The sequence below is a fragment of the Hibiscus syriacus genome, unplaced genomic scaffold (assembly GCF_006381635.1).
Source record: "Hibiscus syriacus cultivar Baekdansim isolate YM2019G1 unplaced genomic scaffold, ASM638163v2 tig00111193_pilon, whole genome shotgun sequence".
Classification (NCBI taxonomy): Eukaryota; Viridiplantae; Streptophyta; class Magnoliopsida; order Malvales; family Malvaceae; genus Hibiscus; species Hibiscus syriacus.
Window position 1 is genome coordinate 122,985 of NW_024063012.1, and position 19,772 is coordinate 142,756.

At 35.3% G+C, this 19,772-nt stretch overlaps 1 protein-coding gene across 3 annotated transcripts; it reads left to right on the forward strand.

Annotated features, from left to right (window-relative positions):
- Nucleotides 1–16,396: 16,396 nt before the first annotated feature.
- On the forward strand, nucleotides 16,397–19,569 carry LOC120155535 (general transcription factor IIH subunit 2-like). 3 transcript variants are annotated; one of them, XM_039167070.1, is made up of 5 exons: nucleotides 16,397–16,505; nucleotides 17,056–17,335; nucleotides 17,832–18,293; nucleotides 18,677–19,052; nucleotides 19,250–19,569. In XM_039167070.1, the coding sequence occupies exons 2-5, from the start codon at nucleotides 17,057–17,059 to the stop codon at nucleotides 19,396–19,398; spliced, it is 1,266 nt and encodes a 421-aa protein (XP_039023001.1). In that variant the 5' UTR covers nucleotides 16,397–16,505; nucleotide 17,056; the 3' UTR covers nucleotides 19,399–19,569. The 3 variants fall into 3 exon arrangements, with proteins under 3 accessions (XP_039023001.1, XP_039023000.1, XP_039023002.1); XM_039167069.1 differs by having other exon boundaries at nucleotides 16,398–16,528; nucleotides 17,053–17,335; XM_039167071.1 differs by lacking the exon at nucleotides 16,397–16,505 and having other exon boundaries at nucleotides 17,040–17,335.
- Nucleotides 19,570–19,772: the final 203 nt, after the last annotated feature.

Consider the following 19,772-nt stretch of genomic DNA (forward strand, 5'->3'; position numbering starts at 1 on the left):
TCTTGGTACAGATTTCCTTCAGAAATTTGGCATACATCGGCATATGTTCAATAGCTTCCAAGAGAGGTACATTGATATAAAGCTGATCAAGAATGTCCACGAACTTTTTGAACTGAACTTCATCATTATGCTTCTTCAATCTTTGCGGGAAGGGTGGTGGAGGTCTATATTCCTTGACTGCAGTAGTAGGAATTTCTTTTTACTTGGCATCAGAATCTAGTGCCTTAGTAGAATCCTCCTCATTGTCTTTCTCAGAAATGCTATCATCATGTAATTTAGCTTCACCACTTTCAGTAGTGGGAGTAGATTCATCATGTTGTGCCCCACTAGCTTTAACTTGTTGATTGATTTGTGTTCCACTCCTAAGAGTTAACACATTGCAATGCTCCTTTCCATACCCTTTAGTGACTTCAGTATCAGTTGGCAAACGTCTTTGCTGACGCTCTTGCAATGCCGTAGCAATCTGACCAACTTGACCTTTCAAAGTTCTCAAAGACGAGCTATGTCTTTGAAGTAAGGCGCCTTGACTATGAAGTAAAGCTCCTTGATTCTTAATTGAAGTATAATGGTCTTGCAGCATTGTCTTCGTAGTAGATATGAACTCTTGAATCGTAGCTTCCAAGGAAATCATGCTTGCTGAAGTTGAAGCTCATTTGTTAGTATTATGCCATGGCATAACATTCTAGTAACTCTGAGGCTCATTATTGTGATTCTGCTGCTGAGTAGAGTGATTAGCATTGTGGGCTCCTTGATTTCCCCATGAGAAATTGGGGTGTTGACGCCATCCAGCATTATAAGTGTTAGAGTAAAGATTGTTGTTGCCTCGATTATAATTGCCTACAAAGTTGATGGACTTGTGATGTCTCGGGCATTCGCTCTCATGATGATTACCTTGGCATAACAGACATGCCAAGCTAGTTGCTTTCACTTCCTTCACCTCAGTAGAGCGTTGTAAGTTTTTCAGCATATTGGTGATAGTTAAGAGTTGAGTGGACACCGAATCCTTGGTATCTAACTCAAATGCTCCAGGTGCTCTCCTCCCACTCCCAAGTCTTGAGGAAGAAAACTGATAATCATTGTTAGCAATTCTGTCCAAGATAGCAAACACCTTAGTAGGTGATTTATCCAACAATGTCCCATTTGCCGAGGCATCAAGTAACATCCTCGTGGGTGCATTGACTCCATTATAGAACATGACTACTTGAGTCCAATCGTGAAAACCATGATTTGAACACTTTCAAAGCAAACTCTTATAACTATCCCAACACTCATACATGGATTCGTCGTCGCCATGGCAAAAAGATGATATACCATTCCTTAGCTGCGTATTCATATTTGGTGGGTTATACCTCAATAAAAAACTCTTGCAAAGATCAGTCCATGATTCCATCGAACCGACTGGTACACCACTCAACCAAGCCCTTGCTCGGTTACGCAATGAATACGGGAACAACTTTAACTTCAGAAAATCCTCATGTACTCCCTCTTGGCGAAAAGAATCATAAACTTCCAGAAAATTACAAATGTGCTGCCTGGCATCTTCATTTGACATACCCCCGAACTGCCCAATAGAATTCAACAAGTTGAACATGACTGGTTTCAGCTCGAAATGTGCAGCTTGAATTTCGGGTGCCACGATTCCAGGATTCAGATCATCCAGCATCGGATTTAAGTGATCACGAATAACGTGCGGCCTAACAGCAGGATTATCATTGTCTAATGTCGCGGCATTCTGATTTTCGTCATCCTGACCAATGCCTTGGTTTCCAATCTAATACATGTTTCCTCTAGCGCGTTGAGCACGTCTCATTTGTCTAAAGAGTCTTTCAATCTCAGGTTCTATCAGTTCCAAAGGCTCTTCAGAATTTCTTCTAGGCATACGCTAAATAAACTTGAAAAATAAAACAAAAATATGAAGTAAACTATAAAAAAATAAAAATGCAAAGCAAAATAAAATGCTCTGGAAAAACTAAATAACTTCAGGCTGCCAATCGCCGGCAACAGTGCCCAAAACTTGTCCGCGTGTGTGAGTACTATAAAATATACGCAGATAATGTGCAAGTATACACAATCGTTCAAGTAATATAATGATGAGTGAGTATCGTCTCCACAGGGATTGGGCGAAATTACAAAAGTTTAACCAAAGCTAAGCACAAATCTATATATGTATAGTTAATCTTTATATATACAAATATCACGGCAAATGAAAAGTGTATGAAGGCGGATGTAGATGAATGGTCTGATGGTGTAGCAGATGGAAATGCAGTGGCAATATAAGATGTTTAGTGTTGAAAATGGTGCAATGTCGAGGCAATGGAAGATGGCAAATAAACAGTAAATAAACAACAAATAAAATGAAAAGAAGATAATCCTCACGTGACAAGCTTCCAATGGAATGAATGACAATGATTGATCTAAGGATGCTAAACTTATCTCTCAAGCATATTTAAGCTATTTAATCTTTACTTGCTCGACAAGGCTTTCATAAAATGTTCTCAAAGGAACCTAACAGAATAGGATGCCAAGGCATCTGCTCTCACTCAACTATGTTGGCCAGCCTACCCTATTGATAAAGACACCCTTTTTAGTCGTTGAAATCCTATCCTAGTCTCTCCCGAGATCTAAGGGATTAGGTTATAATATTCCTAGGTCGGTTCAAAGCCCCTTGAAAATACTATAACCCATTGCTTATGAGGATCTTGTATTACGGTTCTCTCGAATACTTACAAGTATTTTTAGCTTAGGTTTCTCCCGAATACCTAAACTTCATCTAAGAAATGGACATTTCCATGCCTCTTACAAGCCTAAATGGTGAAGCATTCATAAGCAAAGAAAATAAAGAACCAAAATAAACTTAAAACATACCATTAAAATAAAGTCTAAACATCCATTAAACCAACCACCACCAAATAAGTTAGTTCATGGTGGGGTTTGAAATATCCAAACACAAAGTCATGCAAATATTCGTTCCAACAACCCACAAATAAATAGAAAAATAGTAGCAAAAAGAGAAGTGAGAAGTAGCCTTCGATGTGCCACCGGAGGTCTCCTCGGCCACCAAGAATCACCTTAGCTAGCTAACTCCTCTCGGCACCTAGCTCGCCACTCCTTGGAGCTTAATCAATAGAGGAAAACCCAAGGAAGAAGAAATGGAAAAGGAAATAAAAATATGATTTTCTTCTGCTCTATGTGTGTGCCTCTTCACGTGTTGTTGTATTGTCTCCCTTGAGGTGTAATATATAATAAAAATATCTAGGGGTAATGATGAGGTTGTTGGGTACAAAATACCCATCATACCCCTAGAATCACATGTAGTGCATGAATCTTATCCTCTAGGTGGCAGTGGTCCCATAGCAGCTCTGGCAGGCGGTTACAACAATTATTTCACGTGCAGAGCCACCTGTTCTCGTACAGCTGTATCTTTTTGTCGTTTTTTGTGCCAGAAATGCCAAGGCATTTCAATCTGCTTCAGCAACGTGTGATGACGCGACATTACTTCCCAACGAATCCATTTTGCTTGCTATTCCCTACACACCACAGACAAACTGCATATTTCCTTCAAGCAGCATAATTAAGAAATAAAATAGCACTACCACCACAAATGCAACTATATGATCCTAAAATGCCTAAAATGAGCTTTTAAACAAACAATAATTTAGTGAAAAAGGCCTTAAAAGTAGCCTTTTTAGGAAGTTAACACTGATCATCAAAATTTCAAAGAAGGTTCATGTTGAAAGTACTAGAAGATTATCCTTACTTCAGTACATATTTCCAACATCAATAATTTTGTTAACTTATACAATGTTCGAACTTTCCAACGATGGTGATGTTGCTATGATGGTTGATTTTCAGAATCAAAATTCAGACGCCAATACACAGATGTATACGACATTTGTTGAAGTGTCTACGATTTTTGGTATGTCATTATGCTCACACTATGGGTTGCCTCAATAAGCTGATCAAGTTTACAGCCCAACTACAGTAATGTGTAATGATTTTACCGTCATAATGGGAAATCCACATCAAGGTACCATCCCATCAAGTTCAATGGGGAGATATTCATCAACAACTTGTTATGATGTCTATCGAGGTGGCTCAACGAACAATCCATATGGCAACATCACTTCCAATTCAAGGGGAAGACATTCGTCTGCCAATTTTTTTTACTTGAATATGGGGATGCCATCGACATAATAATATGTTCAGTACCCATTTGACACGATGCCTTCAAGTTCCAGGGGAGGCATTAACTGCGAGCTTCTTCGACCTCAATATCGAGATGTCTGCTACACAACACAGCCCAAAACCCGTATGACACGATGCCTTCAAGTTCAAGGGGAAGACATTCAACTACCATCTTGTTCGACCTAAATATCAGCAACGCAGAGGAACTCTTATCTCCACCATAAGAACCTCTTCATGAGCTAGGTGCAAATGGTGCTGAGAATGTACTATTAGTTGAGCTAGAATCACAGCAGTTCAACATGAACTCCGATGATGATGATGTAGATTAAGTTCCCACAACTACAATATACATGAACCCGCAACACACATGTATGAAGCTGATTATGGTGCAATGTACAAGTCAGAATTTACGGATATGTCTAATGTTGGTGACTATGGATTTAAATCATCAGTCAATGATGGTGAGTTATATATCATAATGGAGTTTTCATCGAAAGAAGAAGCGATGATTGCAATTAAAAATTATAACATTCGTAATTCTGTTCACTTCAGAGTCGACTGATCCATCACTGAAAAGTATGTCTGCTATTGTGTCTAACGTGATAACGGATATAACTAGATGGTTCATGTATCAAAGAGAAACAGAAAAAATAGCATATGATAATTAACAATATACAAAGGTCCTCATACATATTGTGCTAGAGGGATCAACCATGACCATCCCAACTTGGACTCCGAAATTATCTGCCAAGCCATCATGCCCATGGTCAAAGCAAGCTCTCATATAGCATTGTTGTGCTGATTTCAGCTATACAATCTTAATATAAGTACACTGTCTCCTACAGAAAAGCATGGAAGGCAAAGCAGAATGCCATTAAAAAACTGCACGGTGAGTGAGATTCATCCTATAACGAACTACTAAGTTGGTTTAGGGTAGTGCGCAGACTGAATCCTGTGATAATAGTGGACTTTGAAACTTGCCATGCATACAACAATGTTCGAGTGCTTCGCAATCGATGCCAATTCTGCCGACTGTTTTCGACTTACCTACAGTGCATTAATGTTGTGAAATACTGCAAGCCATTGGTACAGATTGATGGGACATTCTTATATGGAAAATACAAGCAAGTTCTACTAATGGCAGTTGTTCAATATGACATTCTTAGGTTTTTTCCTAAAACACTTACGCTTACATGTTGTCACGAGGGAAAAAATCAGTGTCATTTCATATCGCAGAGCTGGGATAAAAGCATCAATGGACTCTTTGGGTCTAATATGGCAACTACCATATGTCCAACATCGGTACTGTGTCCGACATATTGCCACGAACTGTCATGGAAAGTTCAAGAAGAATTATGAACACCAATTACTTATGTGTATGAGTATGTCACATTTCTTAATTTTATTTCTCAAGAATTTTCTTTTTTTTAATAGGAACTTAACAGTAAGTACTACATCAATAGCTCAAGTTATGAAATACTACCTCAGACGTTTGAGTCCATGCTTCAAGAATTACGAGGGAAAAATGAGCAAGGATACAATTATATCAGCCTTATCAACAAAGAAATATAGACAAATGCATATGATAATGGATATCGATATGGACACATGAAAATCAACTTGGTTGAGGCTATTAATTCGACCTTAAAGGGGGGAGCTATTTACCAGTTAAAACTTTGGTTAAAATGACATATTTTCATTTGGGAATATTTTTTCCAAGATCGGTGGACAAGCTCAAATTTGGATGCAAAACGGTCATGTTTATCACCCAAGATTAGTTGCATATCTACAAAAAAGAATTATTGCTTCAAATGGAATGTTTGTAACTAGCTTCTCTCGAACCCATGAATCATTTCGTGTCACAGAAATGACATGACCTCTTCAAGGGATTCAAGCTAACTCGTTCAGAGTTAATCTACAACACAAGTGGTGTGACTGGGCGATTTTTCAAGCTTTGAAGTATCCATGCTTCCATGTCATAGCAACTTGCTCTTATACCCATCAAGTCTTTAATTGTTTTGTGGATCTCATATACCGAATTTCAGAAGTATTTAAGGTATAAGAATTTGAGTTCCCCTATAGGTAATGAGAAAGACCCAAACGAGGTTCAGAATTGGCTTTCGATTATACTAGATTCGTCTTTATTAAGGAAAACATGTCGTCCAAAATCCACTCAAATTCACCGTGGTATGAATATTCGAGAGAAGTACAAAGAAAACAAAAGATGTGGGCATTGTAGAAACCTAGGCCCTAATAAGAAAAATGTCTATCTTTTTTATAATCACGTAACAATTGATGTTGTGCATATGAAATTGTTTTTTTCTGAAATATCAGCTTGTGTTATTTCATTTTCGTTTACATTCAAATAATGGGCTAATCAAATAAAGATTAAGCTCACAAACACTTCAAGGTTTATACCCCAAAACCTTGAATACACTCTCTCTCAAAGAGTAATTACAAATTTAGCAAACTAAAGAAAAACTTCACAAAGACAAATAAGTTTGCACTAATTAAGCTCTCACCCAAATTATACTTGAGCAAAATAAACAATATAGCTCATAAGTGTGTTTACAATAAAGAATTTACAAATTATACACAAAACTAAGCTTTGATGTTGGTAGATTGGTTCAATATGATTCTTGATGACCTTGAGAAGATTTGAACTTCAATTTATACCTTCTCTGTTAATTCTAACCGTTTGGAGCCGTTGGTGATCATTATAGTCGTTACCAACAACCAAAAAAACATTTAATGCACAAGGGACCAATTCTTTATTAAAAAGGATCGATCATTTTTTTGAAGGGATTGATCCCAAACACACTGCTGTCCAAGGGATCGATCCCTTTTAAAGGGGATTAATCCTTTCATCAAAAGGATCAATCCTTTTTTAGGGGATCAATCCTTTGAGACAAAAATCCTTGTAAACTTAATTTTAAAGCGTGAAAACGATCGAGTTTGTTTTTGAAAATGTTCGACTAAGTTGGAAAACATTTAAAACATATTTTTCAAGTTAAATTGGACTTTGAATTATTTTTAATAAAATTTTGACAAATTTAATTAAGTCCAAAAACAATTTTGCAATTTAATGCTATATCAAAATATTAATTCAACAAAAAAAAAATTACAAACTAAACAAGTCTATCGATGTTTGTGTCTCGAATGTGTTCCACAGGATGATGGTTGTCTATTTCAATGAGTGTTCCTTCGTATAAGTTGTTCTTCATCCTTACTCTTATTATCATCAGCAGCAGCAGCAATATCATGTACATTTTGTTGATCAGAGACGGATGACGATGTACCACCTTCATAGAATAAAGATCCTGGAGGTGTATGACTAACCATCCCACCGCTCATAGAAAACAGTGAAAATTATGAAAACTTAGACATTGATGAATACAAAAAATTGGGTCGGAGGTGTTTGGGTTTGTGGTGGCGCATCACCCGCCAAATATAATGCATATGAAGCCCATATTGGATCTACAAGCATGGAACTATAATATCCGCCTGAAGGAGTCATAAAACCCTGCAGTGATGGCATCAGAACATGTTGTAGTGGCATATGAAATGGATGTTTGGCGTCTAAAACAACTTTGGAGCCATCTGAGATATTGCATCCCCATCTAGAACGGATGCAGAATATAACCCGATGTAGACAGTGGCTACTGTGATGGTTCTAATATTACAACTAAAGACGAACTGAAAGCACTTGTTATTCATCCACTAGTCGAGGATGATACGGTTGTGACGGTGAAAATCTTTCTCGACGTTGATGAATGCTCCGGTTTCATATTCATCGGAAAGTAGGAACAACTTATCGTTCATGTTGAACCACTAGTAGTAGTCATCCACAACTAAATACTGATCCATATAAATCGTCTCCCTACGGGAAATGCGTCCACCTTGATCCTCCCACATTATCACCCGATCGTTGTGTTTCATCAGCCAATTAACTTCTTTTTCCCCATCTATCGATGTTATGCAAATTGTCGAGATTCATATATGCTTCTGGAATAGATTGTATGAAACGAAATTGTTGGAGCACGCGATCAGTCGGATGCCACTCGATAATAGCATAACATATCAGATGGACCACCGCCATCCATATATTTAGTGGGCCACTCATATTAGGTGGGATACAATGTCTCATTTCATCGGTAGCATAAAGATTCCATTGAAACTACAAAAAAATATATATAATTCTTTTCAAAATAATATTTTAATTATATAACGATAATTAAAGGTAAATAACAAATTTTAAATACATACTCGTGTACCAACTTTTTGCTCAATGAGTAGTCGATTTTTTTATAATTCGTCTAGTATTTCACGATGATCTTTCCTTACACATGACCACCTATTCAGTGTAAAAAAAGTCATTATACACTCAAAAAAATTGATATACGAACTCAGTATTGAAATTACCTCAGCAATAACGAAAAGATTAATAAGTTCTTCACCACCGGATATAAAAAGGGCATGCGATACCACACCTATAACTGCAGAAATATGAGACATCAACCGATAACATTTTTTTTATAATCAATTGCTCGACACATTTCTCTTTACAGAGATGCCAAAACTGCGTAGCCCCAACTGAATGACCCTATAACTTGAAAATCGACGAGGTGACGCAACCACATACAATGAATTTGGTTACGAGATTTACTGGGCATTAAGATCCCTCCTATGAGTCGTAATATACAAGCCCGAGAAAATACTTTAGCCTCTTCCTCAGAACAGTCATCGCTCAACTGTCGAAAATTTGTAGCCAACCATTATAACGATATTCAACCACCGTTGAAAATAGGCGATATACCTCCAAGATACTCCTCGCACAACGAATGTCAATCACCATCCGCCACACCTAAAATGATATCCCCCATCTACCGAAACCCCAAATATAAAAAAAATATCCTCCAGCGTAATAGTGCACTCCCCACATGGTAAATGAAATGTGTGTCTCTAGTCTTCACTTCTAGACCAGTACAGAAATAAGATTGGATTATAGGTTACAATGCCCTTCATATCTAGCTATGTAATTGAATCCAGCTTCGACTAAATACAACTAGACACGATTCGATATCTCTAACTTAGCGTTACGAATAAATGGATTTAATATACGTCCATTACCCTAATTAAATAAATAGTATACAAATTAAAATATAAACTAATACTAAATAAATAAATAAAATATTCAAAATAATTAACATAACACAATTTCAAATTGTTATCATATCCGCAAAATAGCTCAAGCTATGATTCATATCTAAATGCAATAACCCGCCTTTTATTTTATAACTGCAAAACATAAAAAATAGCACTATCAAATATAATAAAATAATATATTATTTAATGATTATAATATAATAAAAAAATTACCTTCTAAAAATAATGATAGAACCCACTTGAAATTTGTTATAAAGAAAGATAAAAGTAAAAATGAGTTTTTTTTGTGTGGTTTGAGAGTTGTATAAGATGACATTTATAGAGGAGGAGGAGATGGTAAATAAGGGGGAGCAATGGACGGTTAGGGTTATTTAGTGTCAACTTTTCCACAAAGGCACGGATAGTGATCCGCGCTTTGCTTGTGTGGCACTAGCTCGGACGAAAACCTAAGGAAGACACGGATGATGATCCGCGTATTCGATTTATGTCAACAAATGGATGTTAGATCGGTAAAATTTAATCAATGAGTAACTGACAGAAAATTATTGATTGTTTGGATGATTTTTTTTTTTTGATAAAAACACCCAATTATCCTCTGCATATTTGTTATCTTTTTTTATTTGAAAACTATAATTTTGAATTAAGCCAACAAGAAGACGAAGATGGCAAGCCAGAAGTGTTATATAGTATGGGGAAATGTGCAGTGCGTTGGACTGAATATGGTGACAGACAAGTGGTTTGTTTTGATTGGTGGAAGGAGGTAATTAGGCGTGGGCTGATTCAGTGGATTAGTACGAGTAGTATTATCTGAGTAGGACAAGACGAGGTTTATTCTTGTGGTCTTAGTCTTTCTATATTATAGATTACGATATAGGACGGAAGGCACCACACGACAACGAATTACGTTTACTTTTATTGTGACATTAAGTTGTATTTTAAAGTTTAAATTAGTATTAAATCATTAATAGTATCATCTTAATTATGTTGTTTTAACTTTAACGATATGAATAAACATATTTAGTTAATTGATCAAACTGTTATTTTTATTGTCTTATTTTTTTAATCATGAATTCTAAACTCACTTCAAATATTTCCTTTTCTTTTCTTAGAGTCTCCACCCCTCTTAGAATTATGATTAAATTTAACTTTTATCAAATTTTTTAACAATATAAACTCATCAAATTTGACAAAGGCATTCATGGGATATCGATACCTAGAGGGTAGTATCGATACCATAAGGTCAGTATCAGTACCAAATTCTTAAATAAGGATTTCGAATGCAAAATGGGTATCGATACCAGGCTTGGTATCGATACCCTATAGGGGGTACCGATACTACTCCAAGTAGAAAATGAAATTAAGTCTTTCTTTTGGTCTAAGAAATTAAGGATCAAATTATGATATTTGGAATGCTGATATGTATATAATATGTATGACTGTGTAGATATCGATTGAGAGCAATATCCGGATAACTCGACAAGTAATAGTCATCGAGAAAAAGATAAGAGATCAGTATTGATTAGTGAGGCCAGGTGATTGCATACTATATTATAGAGGGTATTTTATGGAAATAAAACTTGTGATGAGTCTATTTTCCATATTAGAGTATATGAATCTATGAATATGAGGATGTGCTTGATATGATTCATATGTATGGATGATTACATGAATGTAGTTATAGATGTCATATGTTATTGTGTGTGCTATATGATAATGAAATATGTAAATAGTATTTATTTATGTGATAACATGAGAGTAGGATAAGTCATATGATATGACCTATGTGAACATATAAGAGAGTATATGAGCTATATGTATTGCATGATATAAGTGATTTCATGAGAAGTGACATGAGAAATGTGATACAAAGTTATGAGATTACATGATCACAAGAGATCAGAGATATGTGATTACATGAAAGTGATGTAAGAGATTATATGAACGTGTGAATATGAGACAAACATAAATGATAATACCCATGTTATGTGATATAAGAGCTATAAGTATAGTTGGCATGCCAAGAGTCGAGGGTTTCATAAGTCCTTCGGGACATATACATAGGTCCTTCGAGACATACACATGTCATTCGGGACAAATTTCACATGCCACTCAGTGGATCTTTATACGAGCTGTGGTGACAGCATATGTGCACAACCTCTATGTACTTACATACCTTAAGTTCTCAAATGTATACATGAGCTAATACAGAAATAAAACAAATACATTGTATGTAATATGTATATGTGTGACATGTTATGTGAAATGGATTACAGGATTTGTGAGTATTGTTGGGTTAATGTATAGTACGATGATTACTAATATTATGTATAAGAGTATATAATTATAAGGATTAGTGATAAGGTGGATAATAATGAAACGATAATAAATATATGGGTGCATATAAACTTATTGTTGTATGATATGTACATGCATTTGTTAAGAAGTTATAGTTTTCATCATTCATTTATATGTCTCACTAAGTCATCGACTTAGCATGTGAGTGTTTCACACGTAGGTTCCGATAAGTTTAAGGAACAAAGAGGAGCAAGACATGTCAGTTTCTCCCTTCCTGATATCATATCAGAAAAGTCTTTTATGTATTTGTTATATGAAATGTAGTTGGAATGTAATATAAAAGATTTGAATTGTATATGCTCAGATAAGTTTTGTAACCTTTTGTTTTGGAATAATATGAAGTTTTTTATATATTAATGGGAAATTTTCATTATTTTGCACAAGTAAAGGTTTTGAAAGTTGATATGACACCTCAGACTCGTATTCGGGTCAGATACGGGTTGGGGTGTTATAAATTGGGCTTGGATTGAGTCCAATTGTGGATTAAAAAAATGGTATTTTTAGCTTACAACTAAAATCAAAAGGACCAAGAAAGCAAATATACCATTATTCAAAGTAAAGGCTGAAAACTAATTAAAATTGATGATCTCACATCTGATTTTCAGCTTCTCTTTTTCTTCTCCCAAGTTATCTTTCTTTTCTTCATCATTCTCTTGAGAAAACAAACCAATGTAAGGAGTGAATTCAACATATTTAGAGCTTTCTTTTGAACCCTCAACTTCATCATTTCACCATGGAATCCAAGAATGAGTTTTATGCGGTTTAAGGGTTTTTAAGATTTCAGCCCGTTTTCAGTAATCTATAGGTTTAAGAAGTGTTCTTATTACCTTCTTAACCATTTTTCTCAGCTAGTAATCTATCTATTGATGTTTGTCTAGTAAGAGAGATTAGAAAAAGCTCCAAAGCTAAAGGGAATGAGAAACTCACCCTTGGTTGAGCATTGGGTGTTTTTAGCAGTTTAATATCAAAGGTAACTCACTATTGACTCCACTATACCATATGTAAGTCATTTAGATGGAATGTATTAGGTTGCATAAGCTTGAAGCATTTGTTGAGTTAATCGATTGACGGAATCGGCCAAGAGGGGGGGTGAATTGGTAATTAAAAATTTGTGGAAGCTTTTACAGAAAATTGAAAGTAATTGCACAGCGATTTAGAGTGGTTCAACTTTATCAACCAAAGACTACGTCCACTACCTTAGCTATTCACACTAAGGATTTTCCAACAAATTCACTAATTTGTTATTTCTTTTGAGGCCAAAGAGATAACCTTACAACTCCCTCAAGAATATACCCCAATTCTTGAGAACACTCTTTTCTCAAAGAGAAGATTACAAATTTGCAAACTTACAAGAAAAACCTCACAAGGCAAATATGTTTGCACAATTCTAGAACAAAGAAAGAACACTCAAGAATAAATACGATTGAGCACAATAAGTGTTCTTGAAAGCAAAATGAATATTGAATGAAAAATATGCTTGAAATGCTCAAACTTGAGGTTTGATGCTTTCTCTTTGATTCTCTCTTGATTCTAGTTGTTTGATGTTTCTTGTTGTTGATCAATGGCTTCTAAGCTTGTTTAAATACACCCTGAATCACTTCTGAACGTTGGGGATGATTAGTGGAGTCAATAGAGTCGTTTAAGTGTGAAAACAATTAATTAAAACAGTTGGGAGCGTCAGTGCATCAATGCATACCCATGGTGCATCGGTACATCAGTGTAAAATTCAAATATTTTGACTGTTGGACCCTTAGTGCATCTGTGCACTAAGAGTGCATCGATGCATCAAGTGCATTCGATGTTTCAAAATAGCCAGAGTGCATCGATGCATGGCTGGTGCATCGATGCATCAAATGAATTCGATGTTTTCATAAAATCCTTAGTGCATCGATGCATGGATTGGTGCATCGGTGCATCACTCTGAAAATTTAATTTTAGGCTTGATTTTGATTCAAAATACTTTGTGAAAATTGTTTTAAAAAATATATTAAGTATAAAACACAATTTTACACATTTAGTAAGGTTTGAAATTGATCTTAAAAGACTTGGAGTAATAATTTGATATTCGATTAATTGAATCGAATATATTTAGAAAATCATTTGTAAAATCTTAAAATTCATTTAAACTAATTTGTTATATCGAAATACAAAAATGTTTTCAACAACATTCCTATGGTAGATTTCATGTTTTAGAGTTATAAACATGTTAAAAGCCCTATTTATGCTTCTTTGTATCTTCATAAAATATTAATAATGTTTGGGGACCTCACTAAGATCTTTAGGATAGTAGAATATGAGTTTTTTCACCTATTTTATGCTCTTGATAGTTTGAGTTTTGATATTAGATGGATAGTATCGAACTTGTTATTATTCTTGGGCAAAATCATGAGTTTCTGGACAAGAGTATCGATACTTTTGGGTCATAGTTTCGAAATCTCAGAAAATATCGAGACTAGACATATTAGACTTTTGTAAATAATTGATACTTACATAAAATATCAAAACTTCTGTAGGAGTATCAATACTCATGGGCTAGTATCGATACTTTCAGTCTGTTTTGTACAAAAAGTCCAATTTTTAAGGAAATTTGACTCGAGGTACCCCAACACTTTAGTATATCCTCAACTAAGACTTCAAGTGAGAACAATAATTAATACCAGAACAGTAGAAACATAAATATCTAGGTTTACATAAAACTAGCATTGTTTGACGCTCGGGAAACAATCAGGACACCCGAGTTCCTTTTAGCAGAAATATGATAGTAATTGGATCCAAGTTAGTGCCACATCACTACAGCAGCCAACTGGGCACCAGATGCCCCAAGACTCAACGGAGTAAGTCGATGGGTGTACGTTTCGATGCAGAATTTCAGATCTTACCCAGGAGTACCTGATAGTACTTCGGCAATGCTAGAGGGGTACGTTAGCTCCCGAGATGCAGAATCCCTCAGCCACACCATAATGTTAGCCACATATTAGCAATCCAGTAGTTGTATACTCAGACCTGTTTCACTTGCTATTCCATTTAGTGAATGCATATAGTATAGTACAATTTTTTAGTGAGGTACTGAGCTCGTAAGCTCATCGTTCGGAATGTGTTTCCGTGCGTAGGTTCTTAGGGAGCAGGTCATGGGGAGCTATCATCATCAAATATTCCAGTGCAGCAGATTCATATTTTCAGAGACCTTTCAGAGTACGTCTTAAGTCATCTTTAGAAGGCATGTACTGTTATGGACCTTATGTATTCAGTCGTAACTCTTTTAAAACTCAGTATTTTATATTTTTTGTGGATGTATTTTGGGAGCTTCTCATTATTTTTAAATCCATATTATTATTATATTTTTATATTATTTTATAAATGTCTAAATTTAAGAGATTTTTACAAGTAGTTTTAAAAGAAAATTTTTTGTAATTATTTTGGTAGTCCTGTGTAACATTGTAATCCATGGATCTTTGGGTCTAAGTAGATTAGGGTGTTAAAATTTATGCCATTTTCTATAGATCAAATCAACATTTTCTTTTTTTAATTTTGTTTAATCGGCGATAACACTGATTTTTATGTTGGTTGTCGACTGCAAATTGTCTTTTTTCTTTTTTTAATTTTTTAATAAGAATAATTATGTCTTTGTGACATATTTATCTCTGTCATTGTGACACATTTATCTCTTCTATTGTGACACGTTTTTCTTTGTATTTTGGTAGTTTTCGGTCGTTTGACTATTATTTTTGTTTATATTTTTTCTTAGGGTTGGATTTGACATTGTCACAATTGATCAAGATGTCGCTTATTTGTTATCATAATGATATTTTTTGTTTTGGACTCTCGAATTGATTTGGATACGAATTTTCAAGATGGTCTTTCAGTAACTTTATACCCTTTTGTGGTTTATTTGTTGATAGAGACAAATTTGTTTGTATCTTTATTTTGTTCGAGCATTTTGGTTAGGTTTTTTTATCTTTCCATCTTTGACCTTTGTGTGATATAGATATCTAGTTTTTGTCTCAATGATTATAAGAAAATGTCCTAATTATAATTTACTTTAGGTTTACTGTTATTCTTGTAAATCTCCATTATAATTCTGGATATTTTTTATTCTAATAAAATTAGATCTTTTCTAAAAAAAGTAATTAGTTATTTTTATTAAAAATTATATATACGGCTATGAATTGTATGGTTAAATTTAAACGTTTATATAAATCTTTTACATCTAATGAATTTGTAATATATTTTTTTAAAATATAAAGGTCAACTAATTAAAATTAATGGTTTTTATGAGTATGCATTTAAAAATACGATCAACAATCAGTTGGTCTAGTGGTATGAAGCTTTAGGTCTCTTAAGTAAAAATTAAGAGTTCGAATATTGATGTTTGTAAATAGAGTAAAACTGAGTTGGGAGGACCGCTCTCACCTCTGTAATATCCGATCTGGATTAGTCGATTAATAAATCGGAAATAAGTGGTTATACAAAAAAAATTAAGGATATGGGGCTATTCAGATTAAAAAAACTATAAGGGTTTATTTAAATATTTACGACAGTTTAAGGGATTTGTGAAGAAATAAGCAAAAAATTATAGCTTTGGGGACCAGAATGAGCATTAAGCTTAACCTTTTGGTAGCGGGTTCGAACACTGTAATCGGCGTAGCTTTTTTCTTTTCGTTTTTGGTAGGAATGTGTGTGGGGGGGGGGGGGGGGCTCAAATATTCAAGATATAAGTAATCAAGCACAAGCATTGGCACTCAATATTCCGGTTTTGATTCAGTTTAGCATCTAATTTTCAAGTTTTCTGGAAATTCCAGGTGATTATTTACTCTCTTTAAGGAAAAAAAATAAAAGGTTTAACCTTCTTTTATGTGTTTTGGTTTCTATTTTCTAATTGTAATATTGTTCTTATATAAGTATTAGCTTTTTCTCCCTTTGATTTGATCTTTTGCTTATTCTATGTAATGGGTCGTCTCAAATCCCAGTTTTTAATCAAAATCTGGCAAACTGTTTTTTGTTAGTTCACTCATTTCCTCGAACAGTTGCCTTGCACTCTCATGAAACTTTAAATTTCCCGTTTTGTTGCTTTTGGGAGCAAAATTGAAAATAAAAATATTGCCTTTGGAATTATATCAGCAAACAACTAATATTTTTGAAGATTTAAACATTATTACTATTGTTATTACAAAGGGGGTTGATTTTATGGTATGTGTAGTTGTTTTAAAAAATTAGTGTTGACGTTTTTAGTTTGCTAAATAGATTTTTTTTGGTTTAATTCACCCATTTTATCATAAGATTTGATGCTAAATTTTTTTGATTTTTAAGACGCTGCATATTGGTAGAACCTAACCTAATCTAAGTTGTAAGAATGAACAACGGAGCGGGAAAACGGATCAATGGTGGAGTTGAAGAGGATGATGATGAAGATGATGTCAATGGGGGTCTTGATGCATGGGAGAGAACTTACACCGATGAGAGATCGTGGGAATCTTTGCAAGAGGATGAATCGGGGATGCTTCGCCCCATTGAGAACCAGGCACTTTATCATTCACAGTATCGTAGGCGCCTTCGTTCCCTTTCATCCACTGCTGCTCGGATACAAAAGGGTCTCATTCGTTATCTTTACATTGTTATAGATCTTTCCAGGGTACCATTTTTCACCCTCATTGTCACTCTAGTTTAAGATTTTGCTTGTGTTGACTAAATGTGTTGTTTTTCGAATAAAGAGAATCGAATTTTTGTTTTAGAGTGTGTAAATTTTGTAGCATAACAATCAAATTTGATAAGCATTCTTATCTAGATTTTGATTTGGTTACTTCTAGGAATTGAGTTTCATAATCATGATGAGCAGTTTGTAGTTTTAAGTGATCTCACCTCACTCTAGACTACGATATTGCTAATCAAAAGCTTGTGTTTAATAGAGTCCTGGATCCCATAACTTGTCCACGCATCTTTGCTCACCTAGATAAAAGGCCAAGAAGCATTATTGTGAAATTTTCACTGAAGTTTCTCGTGTATAGACTTGCATGAGTTAAGCAATTTGCCTGAAAATTGGTTATTTGTTTCAATCATTTTGAAGTTAAAAATAGTTGAAATTTATTGGTTCTATATACAAACAACTGATTCTTTTTTACTATATTTAGGCAGCTTCAGAGATGGATTTTCGACCAAGTCGAATTGCTGTCATTGCAAAACATGTTGAGGCTTTCATCCGGGAGTTCTTTTACCAAAATCCTCTTAGTCAAGTTGGCATTGTGACTATAAAAGATGGGGTTGCTAGCTGCTTAACAGATCTCGGTGGTAGTCCTGAATCTCATATCAACGCTTTGATGAAGAAGTTGGAATGTTCAGGTGATTCCTCCTTGCAGAATGCATTGGATCTCGTGGATGGCTATCTGAATCAAATTCCATCATATGGTCATCGTGAAGTTCTTTTACTGTATTCTGCTCTGAGTACTTGTGATCCTGGAGATATAATGGAGACCATTCAGAAATGCAGGAAATCTAAAATAAGATGTTCAGTTATTGGCCTCGCTGCAGAAATGTTTATATGCAAACATCTCTGCCAGGAAACCGGAGGAACATACTCTGTTGCACTCGATGAGGTAAGAGAAATAGGACACACGATTGACCATAATAAACTTAGCTGACTTAAACTAGTCGATTTGAAAATGACTGTTTAACTTTAAAGGAACAATAAAGTCTATTTTTTGAAGTATCCAATGGACCTTTGTCTTGGAAAAACCAAAGGGAATTTCATGGGCCAGTTATCGATCTCTGACTCTCTATGTCTCTAAATGTTATATATTGAACGCTGTTCTCGAGAATTTCTTTTTCCCCTTGCATTTGTTGTTTTTTGTTTTGTTTTGGGAACCTGGGGAAATGGAGTTGGTTCTTTTTATGCATTTTTAATCGACATGTAATGTGTTTCATATCCATAGATGAAGTGGGAAAATTATTTTTTTTCTTATGTGTTGTTTTTGTGCAGTCCCATTTTAAAGAGCTAATATTGGAGCATGCACCGCCTCCACCAGCCATAGCGGAATTTGCAGTTGCTAATTTGATCAAGATGGGATTCCCACAAAGAGCAGCTGAGGGTTCTATATCGATTTGTTCATGTCATAAAGAAGCTAAGGTAGGTGCAGGTTACACTTGTCCCAGATGCAAAGCCCGTGCATGTGAGCTCCCAACCGAATGCCGCGTCTGCGGGTTGACACTTGTGTCTTCACCCCATTTGGCTAGATCATATCATCATCTCTTTCCTATAGCACCATTGGACGAGGTGCCATCATCTCGTTTAAATGATCCAATCCGCAAACAGCAAAGAAATTGTTTCGGGTGCCAACAAAACCTCCTCAATTCAGGTGAGTGGTGACAAGGAATGTATTAAGTGTTTCTAATATTGATTGAATTTTGCTTGTGATTACTATATGTTACGTTTTAAGGCTGACTGCACGAACCAACTGCACTAAACTCGGATTATGCAGTTACATTATAATCTGTCATTCTTCTTTCCTCCTCGATAGTTCTCCTGGCTGACGCATGCTGGTTTTTGTGTCAGGAAACAAAGTCGGGCTTGCCGTCGTGTGCCCGAAGTGCAAACGGTACTTCTGCCTGGACTGTGACATTTACATTCACGAGAGTCTGCACAATTGCCCTGGTTGTGATAGCTTCAGGCATTCCAAGGCAGCCGCTGCAAATGAAGATTAGCAATTACTTTTGCTGTGGAAATTCATAGTTTTGTAGCTCCCATTCCCATGTCATATGCTACTTTCTCATACAACATTTTCTGGGAATTTTCCAACTTCGACGATCTGGTTTTAATATTTTGTGACACCATATATTATATAGAGAACTTTGGTACATGGTTTCATTTGCTGAGAATTCGGTATTTTTCTCATCTTTAATAGAATGCTAATATTTAGTTTGCTCCTATAAAATGAACCCTTTTTGAAACAGCTCCTATGTCGCCAACTCTTCCAAGTAAATGCAGCTCTGATAAGCAGGAAACTAAGGCTTTCACCAACTTCTGGATCACTGCCATCAGAATATTCCTCTTCCGGCAATAGGGTTTGGGTTTGTGA

Excerpts from the sequence above, each read along its gene's own strand:
- LOC120155535 (XM_039167070.1), top strand. The coding sequence starts at position 17,057 with ATGAACAACGGAGCGGGAAAACGGATCAATGGTGGAGTTGAAGAGGAT. Across the intron at positions 18,294-18,676 it reads ACTCTGTTGCACTCGATGAG|TCCCATTTTAAAGAGCTAAT; the intron begins GTAAGAGAAATA and ends GTTTTTGTGCAG. Across the intron at positions 19,053-19,249 it reads ACAAAACCTCCTCAATTCAG|GAAACAAAGTCGGGCTTGCC; the intron begins GTGAGTGGTGAC and ends TTTTTGTGTCAG.